Raw genomic sequence first — 13,645 nt, 5'->3', positions numbered from 1 at the left:
AAGTATATTGAATAATTAATAAGTTCCCAATATAAAGTTATTTGGGCCAAAATTAGTCTGAAAATTCAAATGGAAAGCATATTGCACATAGAAGTCATTATATTTACACAGACACCATATTAAATAGAATGGAACAATACAATATCATTATTCCATTACATTTCCCTCCCAAATTGACCAACATCAAGTAACTTTTCATATATAAACATAATTATAAACAAAAAAAAAACATTATAAACATTCAAACAATAGATTTTTCACTAACTTTTCATCAAAATTGTAAACATTACAAAAGAAAAGTAGACAATTAGGCAGGTTGATAAGATCTCAAACTATAAAAAAAAACAACAACCAAAGAAAAATAGTAGTTATAATCACCTCAAAATATGAGGACTAAGATAAAAGATGAAAATTAGATCAAGGTCAAGGAGTTTTATCTTGAGATTATCTAACTTTAACATACAATTTGAGGAAGATTTTGCTAATGTTTCTTTTACAAAAACATATTTGTCATGTGCTACTAGTTGTGATAACTTTTATAACATTTTCTTTAAGAACATGAAAACAATTTCTATGCAAAAGTTGTTCATGATCTTTTACCTTATTTTTTATTTTTTGACACATTGTTTTTATTTGTCCTCTTCTATATGGGCGATTAACCAGGTTCCATATGTGGGCTTTAATTTTTTATAAATTATTCACAAATTTTCTTTTTCATAATTAACATTTACCAGGATTAATGATGAGCTACCGATGGAGCTGTAATACCATCCTTAGGCAAAGTAGTTTTGGCTAAACAAGAGCGAGAGTGGTGTCTATAACAACCATAATTGGAATGATTAATTTGTAAATTTTCATATTCTATGTCAATGATTCTACAACTAAACTTTACTAATGATAAGAAGATTGATATCAATTTCAACACAAATAATAATAAATCTTTCTTTCTCATCATTTATGATCCTAATATTGATCTTAATAAGAATACTTATAGATGAAGTGATAAATAAGTTTTAACTTAAAAATCTAATACAAATAATGGTCAAATCATCTAAAGTTAGTTATTAATAATCTTTGTATGATTTTATTGATATAGAATCTATTGTTGATATCTATGATATTAAAACTTCTTAATAGTTCTCATGTTTGTTTTAATTTTTCATAGTTTTTTTTTTCAAAAACTTGATAATCAAAGCATGTATACATAATGACACTATATTTAGATATTATTAAATTTGTAACTAAGACTTTTGAGTAAATTAAATTTTAACATTCTAACTCAATTCAAACAGGTCCTTTTTTTAGTAACATTTTTGTGAAAGCATTTTTAGTAGAACCTTAATATCATGAGTTTATCTTCAAAGGACATAGGGATAATTGAAAAGTCTAATTTTATATAAAAAAGCAAACTCTATCAAATAAAATGTAAAATTGCTTTAAAAATTATCTCTCTTTAATTAATAAATCTAAACAATTTTTAAACATTTGTTATAAAAAAATTAAAAATAAAAGGCTAAATTATATAAGAATTTTTTTACATAAAATATTAGTCAATATCCTTGTTAATATTTTAGGACATTATTTATAGAAGTAAAAAAATAAATTTTACTAATTTTTTTTAAAAATTGTATATTATTTAATATTTTTAATAAAATTATTAATTTTTTAAATAGTTTCTTTTTGTCCCAAGAAAAAGGAAGGTAAATTGTGCAAGTAGATTATGCCGTGACTTTGAAGGGGAGTCTATGCTGTAACAAGAAAAAAAGACGTCGAACGGTGCGACTCGCCGATGGCCGGGAACTGCTTGCAGTCGGTGAAGCTCACCGGCAGCGGCCGTCCGGTGCTTGAATCGAACGAAATCGAATGCTTCTTCCTCTCCGGCGTGGACCTTCTCTGCGAAGACGATCCCAACACTAGCTTCCCTCACCTCAAATCCGGTCTCCTCATCCTCACCACGTGCCGCCTCCTCTGGCTGCCGGAATCCTCCGGAGGCTCCGCCTCCGCCGTGCCCCTCGCCGCAGTCTCCCACATTTTCTCTCACAAGAAGTCCCTCAGGTCCGTGTTCGCGTCCCCGCGGGTTCGGTTCCAGGTGTCCCTGTCGCCGGATGGTAGGATTTCAGCTTTGGGATCTCGATCGGTGGTGGCTACAATCGTGGTGCGCGGGAAGGGGGATTGCGATGCATTTTTGGCAAAATTTTGGGAAAATTGGCGCGCCAGGGCGTGGGAGGAGGCGGAGAGTGGTTCGAGTTCTGGTTCGAATGCAGCAACGGGGACGACGGTGGCATCGTCAAGCGGGATTTATTCGGGTGATGGGACAGTAAGGATGGTGGGAGTGTCGGGGATATTGAGGAAGGAGCAGGAAATGTGGGAGAGTACTGATAGGAGCTTGCAGGAGGCTTTTCAGGATTTGAATGCTCTAATGGTATGGTAATGTGATTGCAGAGTTGTCTTTTCTACAACTGGAATGGGACAACTTTTATTGTGTGCTTTAATTTTGAGAGAGTGCGCATTTGGGGGAGCCTTTGCTAACTAGAGTTTGAATGATTTTGTAGAATTGATTTTCCTTAAAAGTACTTTTAAATTGATATGATTAATGTTTGAAAATTTTCCACTTAAAAGTAAGTTTGTAGTAGAACTCAGTATAAATTTTTTAACTTAACGTGTTTTGAGAAATGTAAACTTGTTACCAAACATCATCATATATGTTGTCATGTATTGTGTCAATTATTTTATGTTTAAACAAAGTAACCGTTGTGTTTATTTGTGTCTGCCCTGATCGCATGAAAATGATATTATTTGATATTTTGGTAATTTTTTTGCTTGTTGGACCAAATGAGGGTTATTTTGAGTAGCAATGGTATTTGTAAGGAATGACTTTCATGAAAAGTGTTTTGAACGACTGTTTAACTCATCAAGAGAGATTGGAAATATGAGTGGGGGAAGAAAATTTGTTTTATGAAAGAGAAAATTTTTACTTTCACGTGTATCATATTCATGAAATACATATGCCATTCAGCATTTTCCTTTGAGCTATTGGTGAAAGAGGATGACATTGATGGATTGTGTTAAATTGGATTCTGTTTCCCAAAAGGTGTAGTTGACGAAGCTGTAATCTGTAGTTATTGCTTGATAGGGTTTTGTTTAGAGTTCACAAGTGCATCAGTTTTTCAAATCTTTATGGCAATCATGACTTGCTTGGTCTATGAGCTAAGAGGAAATGTTGGGTGGTGGTTGGTTGCTATATTTGCAGACATAAGCTGCATGTTTACGATGCAGGTGAAGGTATCCTAAACCATATAATCCCTGCAACCTAATCATGCAGATTTTTGAAATTTTACTTTATTTGTACTAGGCAGTGTCAATTTATGTATGAATAATATGCGGAAAATATGTTTCCTTCTCATTTTAGCTTAGTTTATTGAAAGAAAACATCACTTGATTTGATTGATGAGGGACCACTAAGGCAAATGATCCATGTTCCAATAAATATAATTTTATGCTATTTTTGTAATTGAACTGTGAGCTGAGTTTTACCTTTATGCTGTGCCCACAGATGTTCACTTATAGCTTCTCCTTCTTGATCGTGACAATTGTAGTTAGATCTAAAAGTATTTTTGTGCTGCAATTCTTTAGCTGGTTTTATTTTTGGTTTGTATCAAGCTAAATGAGCTTAAGCATTGGGTTGATGTTGGATTTGCAGAGCAAGGCTAAAGAGATGGTGATGCTGGCAGAGAAAATGAGGTTAAAACTTTTGTCTGGTTCAAATTCTCAAACTAATGCAACTAATGATGATGATATGGGTTCCAAGGAAGAGATGCAAGATTGGTTATTGAGTGTTGGTATCATCTCCCCTGTTACAAAAGAGTCTGCAGGTGCTTTGTATCATCAACAGCTATCTCGTCAGGTTCTCTTATTACTCCTCCTCAATCATGCGTTATTTTCTTAGTAATCAAAAGATCGTGCAAATTGTAAGACATGCTTTTAAGAAAGATATTATTATTGATCTTTTTTGCCTTAACTAAAAGGAAAATTTTATTGAATTGCTATATGTCTACCTATCTTTTGTGGTAGTGAATGTTAGACTTTAAAGGGTCTATGTGAAAAAAAAGTGAGAGTAGTCCTACGAGAAAAACACCTATTGAGGAGAAGATGATAGAAAATTGGTTAAGTTGGTTTGAACATGTGCAAAGAAGATCATTGGATGCACCAATGAGGGGAGTTGATTGTATGATCTTTTTGTGAGAAAGAGTAGAGGGACACCAAAAAGAACTTTAGAGAAAATCATTAAAAGAAATTTCACGATGAATAATATTTTTGAAAACTTGGTTTATGACCATTTCAAATGATATCGTATGATTCATGTAGTCGACTTCATTTAGTGGGATAAGGTTTTGTTGTTATTGTTGTGAATTGATCTTTTTGTCTTACCATTTAAAAGATTGATTTGATCTAAACAATTTCACAGTTGAAGATTTTTATCAAGGAGCTTTCAATTCCTCCTTTTTTTGTTGGGGGCGGAGGCAGTTCTCATGACTTATGTAATTCAATAATTGAAAAATAAAAGACAAAGCTCATTGGGACATTTAAGTTTTGCTAGTGTCCTGGGAATAATGAAGCACTCATGTCTAAAATATGATTGCAGTATTGAACCTTATGTTGAAGATTAATTTTTGTTGCCTTTGTTGATGACAATGAAGGATTGATGTGGGAGTAGTAACTGGTGTTGGGGAAGAAAGTAAAAGCACTAGAAACCGAGCCAAAAGGGATAACATGAGAAAAGCCTGCAGAAGATTAGAATATAATAGATTAATTAAAAACAGAAGAACTGCTTCATGTACATAAAGCTATGATTGAATTTGAAATCATGATGCATGCAAAAGATTGACAGTGTATCTGTTTCTTTGCATTGTACAATTGTGGATGTGGTCTTTTGACTCAATTGTTGTGCAAGAAGCACCTAGAAAAAGCTCTCCCATTCATTCTCTCTCATTCTTGGGGTATGAATAGGTGGTTTTGATATTTTGCTAACACCTTAAGGCTTTGTGCGCATATCATTTATACATTTTTCTCACTTGAATAAAAGTAATAGGAAAAATAGTGATCTTTTTTTAAAATGTTATGCAGTTAATTAATTGTTGCATGACAGTTTGTCTTTCACTCTTTTGTTAGTTTTCTATTTTTTTAATCTAATCTAATCTGTCCATGCTCATACTTAGTTGGCAGATTTTGTTAAAGTTCCACTTGAGAGAGCTGGGGGAATTATCAATCTTATTGATATTTATTGTCTCTTCAATCGTGCTCGTGGCACAGGTTTCAATACTCTGTCCTCTACTTTCCCATAGACATGATTTTCTTTCAATGTCCTGTTTGGATGAGCTTATGAACATCTTATAATTCTCATAAGCTATTTTCAACTTATTTCAATAAGCTTCTTGGTATAACTTATCAAAATAAGTTGTTTTCAGCTTATTCTAATAAGTTCCATCTTTAATTTATGACATAATTTGCTTAAATAAGTAGTTATCTAAACACAAAGTAATACATTTTCTTTTTAATTAATACTCCCTTGTTTTGATTGTATTGATGAACAGAATTGATCTCACCTGATGATTTGTTGCAAGCATGTTCTCTGTGGGAGAAGTTTGATGTGTACGTATGACGTTATCTTACATTAATTACTTTAATTACATATGTTACTGTGTTTTGGTAAATTATGGTCATGCCGTCATGGTATAGACATGGCGAGTAGGCAACTTTAATTCGTAGTCCTTGGATTCTACCCTATTTAGTGCTGGAATGCAATCCCTTTTTTGATTTGTTGTATTTCCATAAATTGATTATGTTATTCAATTGTTTCAGCCCAGTGGTTCTGCGAAAGTTTGATAGTGGAGTCATGGTAATACAGACTAAGTCTCACAGTGATGAGGAGGTAAGCTCAATTTATCTTTTCATGTCTGGTCAATTTTATTATTATTTTTGGTTTTAATATTGTTATTAACCTGGGAAATCTCCTTGTCTTGTGGTGGGTATAATATGGATTTTGTGCCATGCACTAATTGTGAAATTGTGGTATCAGGTTGGTGGATTGTTGTAGAATAGCTTGTATTTATACTGCTTGTGTTTGTTGAATGAGCCCTGAGCTACATATAAACTAAGAGGTTGCTACATTTAAACTTCATCAATATATTTTTAAGGTGTTATTTTCATGTCCAGTTGTTTTGGTTTGCCACTATTAAGTTAAATCTACTGAAGAAACAGGATTTTGTTTTGGGTATACAATGGAGAGGTGGAAGAAGTGTGATAGTGATACCAGTCCATTAGTGAATCAAAAGAGTGGGCACAAGGGTGTGAGCGGTTCTGTTATAGAAGGTAGAAATAGAAAATAGTTGCTTATGGGAAAAAATAATTATTGGAGGCATTTTGTTGCCTAGAGTCAAAGGCTCCCAGTTCTGGGAATTGAGAGGGTTGTTATTTTTGTATTTCTGATATATCACCATACTCATATACAATATACAGATACTATATTCTCCATTAATGCCATATACATTTCCTCTATTTCATTTGTAAGTTTCTCCCGCACTTTAGATCCATTTCTGCTTTTTTTCTTCTGCACTTAACAAAGTGGTAGATAGTGAAAGCAGAGGAGTAATAAGAGATTAAAAAAGAGGTGGAGAGGTTGGAATGGGTAGGGGAAAGACAGAGAAGGGGAATTGCCAAACTTAAATGAAACATGGAAGCAGATATCCTTAGAGATATATAAAGCCTACTATCTTGAGATAAACACTTGTATCTCTTATGGGTGGAAGAGTTACCTAGGCAAGTACACTGGATGAACCTAATGTCAAGCTTGTGACTGTTATAGTGACCTAAGGAATTTATAATCAGACAACCTAGGCTAGGGGTCCTTATTATTAAGAGAGGTTGAATGTGAAACACCACATTCCCATCAGACTGGACAAATTTGATTTGTTGTTTAGTTGCAACTTAATATGTTTAAACTAATGAGTAGTAAGGCCCCTCAGATTTAGAATAGAATAAATAAATTTATTTGTAGGGTGTACATGCATCAGCAAATGCTACATGGTTTGAGAAGCCACCAGATGATAATATGGGAGCTAGTCCCCAAAGAACAGTAAATATAAGTTAAAGAAAGGTACACAGCCGTAGATGACATGGAAGGTAATGAAACTTAAGAATTCAGTATTTAGAAAGTAGAAAGACTGTTACTCTCTCAATTCTGTTCACACACTCCCACCACCATTGATTCCTTTTTTTAATCCTAATTACAGCTGCAACAGAATTTTCCTTTTGCATAACTGCCTCCTCTGCCTGTTGGCTGCCACGTGTCCCTTTTTTCTTTCTAGTATACACTCTCCAAAAGCTAGGGCCTTTATTGAGTTGACCCAAAAGTTGATCCATCTGGTCTTGGGCTCTATGATTGCCCCCTCCTTCAGCATCTGTCTTGTCCTCAAGACTGAATGCGGGAAATTGGCTTCTCATGGAACAATCATCTTCCCAAGTAGCTTCTTCAACTTATTTGCCTTTCCACTGCATTAACTGTTGAATGGTGTCTTTCCCATGCTTTCTTTCAAGATTGGAGCAGAAGGGGGGGGGGGTGTCTTGGATTGTAGGATTGGTGGATCATAACATGACTCGTAAGCGTCAACTAAATTGCAAAATTATATTTAAATACATATCTATATGAATGAAAAATAACATATATAAAACAACCCTTAAATCACACCAAACAGTTAATTAAACTTCAACTAGGATTCATAAGGTCTTTGACAACTCAAAGGTTATAAAGTCGCATAAGTTTTTACCAAAACAAAAGCAACACATCATAAAACTAAAGCATAAAAGAAAATAGGAGTAGGACAACACTTAAACTCTAAACATCTAGCTAGCAAACCATTCAAGTCTTTTTACCATCTCTCCCATTTCAGCATCCATGCCATCAGGCAAGGTGGGAATGACAAGATTATTCCCCACAGCCTTTTTTCAATTGTGATACATGAAATACCGGATGAATTTTAGAGGAATATGGCTACTGTAATTTGCAAGAGACTACTCCCCCACCCTAGCTGCAATTTGGAATGGCCCTTAAAACCGAGGTGCTAATTTCTGTGTGCTATCCTCTCTAATGGGTGGAGCTGTGGGTTTATCCCTATTTCTTCTTGATGAGATACTAGGTTTCTATCAAAATGCTTTGATGTGTCTTTTTTGTTTTGCTTGTATTTTTGGAATATTGTTTCCCTTTAATATTTTAAAAGAAAAAAGTTTGGCATGAGATGATGAAATAGTTCTTCTTGCGTAAATCTGGCCTTTTCTCTAGTTTGATTGGTGGTATATGTTTTTGCAAGGGACTTTTGCTCTTTCTAATTACTTATTCATAAAGTAATTCAACTATTTTAATTTACCAAACATGTCATCGACTCATCATGTTAATTTTTTAGTCCAGCATTGAACTATGGATCTCCCATTCTTAGTTTTGACTTTTGAGAAGCTATTTTATCTGTAGTGGTCTATACAATTGCGACCAAATTATATTTATTTCTATATATTATCTGATTTCTAAAAAACATCTGCCATATAAATTTCTTTGGGTATGACGTGTTTATAATCTACCTGTAATAGGTTGCTACATAACTACGTTGACATGGGATTATATTTTAGATTGAGAATTTCAATCTTCTGCACTGTTTTTTTCTTTTTATATTGGACATAATGGGAATATTATTTTTTCTTCTTTTTTAGGTTGTCAGTCTTTGTTTATGTTTTTGTCATTTATTTCTACTCATTTTGAAATGGAAGGTGATCAAATTAAACTAAAATGACTAAATAATGTTTGGTCTAGGTTTTCACAAAAATCAAAATGCTTGTGATGAAGCCTGATGCTCTTCGAGCTGGCATAAGTGCTAGTGATGCTGCAAGGACACTGGGGGTTGCCCCAGCAATGGCAAAGGAGCATCTCTTGTCTGCTGAGAGCAAGGGTATGCCCCTGTACCACTTTGTTGAATACTTTTTAGCAACGTAACTGAGTTTTGATATTTTTGGAATATTTCCCAGGTTTACTATGCAGAGATATAAGCCCTGATGGATTTCGATTTTATATTAACTTGTTCCCTGAAATTGATCGAGATGATATATCTTTGTAAGTAAACTTTCTTTGCTTACTTTTTAGTTTTGATTTATTGATATTCGGGTCAAGTCTGTTCCACTTTGAGCTCAAGTACAAAGGCTACATTATTTGATGTTTGCTATGCATTCCTTGACCACACGTCCTTACTGTTTTGTTTTATCTTTTCCAATGCTCTGTTTTTCCTTTCGAATTATTATTTTTTACAATCATTAAATTCATTCACATTAAAGATTTATTCACTTTTCTCCCATCCTTTTTGTAGTTTCAATGTTTGAAGATTAGAAAAATTACTTTTAGATAATATGCTAAAATAATTAAGTCTTCCTACATTAAATATATAGATATGTAGTGTATGTTATTTTTTTATTTTGAAAATTGATGTTTCACCCTTGAAATTAATATCAATGGCCTTGCTGTCTAACTTTCTGCTTTGTTGTAGCTGCTCAAGAATTAATAATAACTACCCCTGTTCCTATAGCTCATTGGTTTCTAGTATGATGTTTTAATGATAAAATATGATTTTGTTCATTGATTGATTCCATAAGCATTAGTTGTTTATTTCTAACATGTTGCATACTGCCATTTATGCAGAGTAAAAGATCAGGGAATTTATGCCTCGTGGGTATGGACTAATGGCTAACCATACTGCTGGTTAGAGTTCCAAGCTTGTTCAATAATTCAAGGTATGCATAAATTTTAGCTTGATCAGATGATGTTAAGCAGGAGGGGGAAAATGTACACGAACACACACATTTAATGTGGTTCAATCAATTTGCATTTTTCATTGTAGAGGATATTTAACAGAATAATTATGTAGAAGGATTATAGTAATTGAAAAGATCTCACTGCACAACTTGTAAATAGCATGTCACCTCATTCCAAAACCTATTGTTACTCTAGTGCTCCTTGGTGGACGATACATGATAATAACCATGATATCAAGGATACTCTGCTATCCATCCCTATTTTGGAGATACCGATGCTCAACATGAGCTGTAATAATTTATTACTCTTTAATTATGTTTGTTGTATCATAAAATACTTTTAAAGAAGCTGATGACCAAAAGGTATTTGATAACTCATTGCTGGTTTGGTAGCTAATGATTTAAAAAATTCCATAATGTGTTTCAGGTCCATTTTATGCTAAAAGATATGTCTGAGTTATCTTGTTACAACGAGACTAGCGGGAGATATGATGATAGACAATCTATACGAAAAGTTAGGTGTCCGGACAATTTTTTATTTTTTTTAAAAGATAATTGTAAAGTTGAATGTATAATTATGTAGAAGGAATGTAGATACTCAGGTAGTGTTTGATTTGATTTATTTTTAACTTCTTTAAAGGAGAAACTTGTTTAAACAGAAATAATAATAAAAAAAGGTTTTAAAAAAGGTGGGTCTCTTTAATGAAGAATATTTCGGAAAAGCAGTTTTTATGAGGCTGGCTTGTTTCACGGTATTTGAAAACTATCTTATAAATTAATTTTAAAAAATCTGTTTTATGAGGAAAAATTTAAATCTGTTAGGTATTGTTTTGAAAATTGTTTTAGAAATGTGAAAATGAAAAAGAAAACTTGTTTAGTAAATTTGTTTTCAAAACTTGCTGAGTCCCATAGTCGTTAATAATGGCTGTTATCGCAATGTAGCGGAGCGGTTCCCTGCCGCCGTTCCAGTACATAGCGTTGCAATTCAGTGTAGCGGTAGGAGCGGTCCGAATCGCGGCTGCCATTTGATGTACAACAAAAATGTCAATTTTATCCTTGTTTTCTTAATATTATATGACTTTTTGGGGGCAATTTTGAGATTTTGCTCTCCATTTACATTTTCAATTTCTGCATGTTATTGTATCATTCAAAATCTATTGTTGAACTCTCAGTGCTATCCGTTTTTGACTACTATGGTATTGACAATTAAAAAGATTATATTAATTTATTTTTAATAAAATTTTTAAATTAAATGAAAAAAATTAAAATCTATCTTTGGTGATTAAAAATATATTTGACATTAAGAGCATGTTTGAATTTTTTTAAAAAAACATTTCTATTTTCAAAAATAAAATAAAATAAAAATTTGTACTATATTTTATTTTTAAAAAAGAAACCAACCATCCTTTAAATGTTTGCAAAAAGAAATTAACTTATGATCAAATTAATGAATAGATAAAGTAGATTAAAGATAAGTAAGTACTTATAGGATGAATTCTTTTTCATAAATTAAAAATAATATACATTTCTTTATTTTTTATAACATTTTATTTAATTTCTTTAAAATTTAAGAAAATGAGTTATTTTTAAGTTATGAGAGAATTTTTTTTTATCATTCATATATTAATTTTTTTTTATAAGAACTTTTTGACTTTCTTTAAAATTTTATTTAAAAGCTTCAACTGGGCTTAGAAGATGAAGAGCTCGTTCTGTTTATAAACCAAACGGAACCTGCCGACAAGCAGTGCCCAAGTCATTACAAGAAGGAAAGATACCCTTAAAATCGATCATGATCAGTCCCTCAACGTGAACCTTGAATACAAAAACACAAATTGTATTCTGATATGATGAGTTCCAATATGTTTGAACCTCCAATTGTATAATAGAAAACTGAAAGTGAAAACAGAAACACGACATTGTTTAACAACTCTCAGTTTCAAGTAATAGATTATATACTTAACAACACACATTGTTTCACTTTTTAAGTATATTTGCATAACTCTTTTAGGTTTAAACCTAAATATTCTACTAAAACCTCTTCAAGCTATACTCTTAAGGATTACAAGGATAAAAATATAGGTTATTTGAATATTTTTAAGAAGGCTTAGTGATAACAAAAAAAATGCTTTGATGTCTCCTTTTTATAGTGTTATATACCCCAAAGAAATGTCTCAAAGATGTAATGTCAAAGACAGTTACATAACCGTTGGGCACTACTTTTGAAAATTCTTTTGACTAGAGTAGTGCTACTATTTTTGAACTTTTTCTTTTGTTTTATTTTTGCCAAAAATGTGTTTAGCACAAGGAATAACCAAATAGGCACTTATTGTTTTTACCAAAGAAGAAATATTTTTCTTTTGTTCTACGAGAAGGATCCCATTTTTTTTTGTCAACAATTAAACTTGTCAAGTAATTTTTTTTTGGACTATTAGTAGGTGAGAACAATCACATCTTATTTATACAAACAGTTCACAGACTTATCACTGTGCTTAGCTTTTCTTTATTAGATGATATTTTGTATTCTTTTATATATTAATTTAAAGTTAATTCACTAATCATACTTGTTAGATTTACCATATAAAATTCAATTGAATTTTAATATTTTTCATACATTATACTTTTAGGTGTCAACCATTTCTTAACATGACTTTTTATATGAAACAATTAGGCCTGGATTAGTTGACGTGTGAGATAGGTGAATACAAGAGTTATATCAGCAAGAAATCATATAAAGGAAAAACATCACAAGCTTCTTTTATTTAGGATTAAATTTATTTTGATCTTTATATGAAACTTATTTCTAATTTGATCCTTATATATAAAAAAATTGGAAGCAAGTACTAAATAAAAAAATTTAAATAAATTTTGTTGTAAACTTTCGTATAACATTACTTTACATTTAAACATTTTTTTTAAAAAAAATTTTGCTTCTATATATGATACTTTTGTTTAGTACAATCTTTATATATAAAATAATTTTTATTTCAGTCCTTATATGAAAAAAAATTAAATTCAAGGGATAAAAATAAAAGAATATGCTATATATAGAAATAATAATAATAATAAAATGCTATGAATAGAGACCAAAACAAAAAATAAAATGTTGCTTATGAAAGAGGTTTTAGAGATTCATGATATGTTATAAAGTGTGATTTTTCATTTGTTACATATAATTCATTTATTACATAGTTAAATTTATTTGTTAGAGAGAAAGTGACTAGTAATAATAATGGTATTATTAAATAATTAAGATGATAGTGGTAGAAGATGATCGTAGTGTTGGTAATAAATGGTGATTGTGATAGTTACAATGGTGATGGTAATATCAATGGGGAATGGGGAGGTAATAGTGCAATAATAATAGTAGTGATTGATGTTCATGTGTAGTGATAGTGACAATAATGATGGTAGTGATGACAAAAATAACAATTAAAGAGGTGATAACGACAATAATGATGATAAGTAGTTAAAATAATTAAGGAAGAAATAGTAAAGATAGCGACTATAATTGCAATAACTATAACAATGACATTTATGTTGATGATTGTTATGGTAGCATCTATGGTGAAAGTAATGATAAAGATGATGGTAGTAAAATTGTGTTGGTAGTGAATGATCATGGTGGAAATGACTATGATGGTGGTATAAATTAGTGGAGCTGGTGCCAATGAAGATGGTAGATTGCAATATCAATGATAATAGTACAATGATGGTAGCAGGTAATTAGTGACTAAGGAAAAAAATTAAAAGTAATAGTTATGATAGTAACAATAATGATAACAATAAATAATAGTGAAAG

At 31.8% G+C, this 13,645-nt stretch overlaps 1 protein-coding gene across 1 annotated transcript; it reads left to right on the top strand.

Annotated features, from left to right (window-relative positions):
• The first annotated feature begins 1,697 nt into the window (after positions 1-1,697).
• On the top strand, positions 1,698-10,515 carry LOC113865317 (vacuolar protein sorting-associated protein 36). The gene is made up of 9 exons (XM_027499780.1): positions 1,698-2,422; positions 3,701-3,904; positions 5,217-5,310; positions 5,592-5,649; positions 5,860-5,929; positions 8,858-8,993; positions 9,070-9,154; positions 9,734-9,825; positions 10,274-10,515. The coding sequence occupies exons 1-8, from the start codon at positions 1,790-1,792 to the stop codon at positions 9,780-9,782; spliced, it is 1,329 nt and encodes a 442-aa protein (XP_027355581.1). The 5' UTR covers positions 1,698-1,789; the 3' UTR covers positions 9,783-9,825; positions 10,274-10,515.
• Positions 10,516-13,645: the final 3,130 nt, after the last annotated feature.

Source organism: Abrus precatorius, unplaced genomic scaffold, assembly GCF_003935025.1.
Source record: "Abrus precatorius isolate BTA unplaced genomic scaffold, Abrus_2018 Scaffold4, whole genome shotgun sequence".
NCBI classification, from domain to species: domain Eukaryota; kingdom Viridiplantae; phylum Streptophyta; class Magnoliopsida; order Fabales; family Fabaceae; genus Abrus; species Abrus precatorius.
This window is presented reverse-complemented; position numbering and strand designations above follow the sequence as displayed.

Coding starts and splice junctions, on each gene's coding strand:
- LOC113865317 (XM_027499780.1), top strand. CDS start 1,790: ATGGCCGGGAACTGCTTGCAGTCGGTGAAGCTCACCGGCAGCGGCCGT. Junction 5,311..5,591: donor CAATCGTGCTCGTGGCACAG/GTTTCAATACTC, acceptor ATTGATGAACAG/AATTGATCTCACCTGATGAT. Junction 5,650..5,859: donor CTGTGGGAGAAGTTTGATGT/GTACGTATGACG, acceptor CAATTGTTTCAG/CCCAGTGGTTCTGCGAAAGT.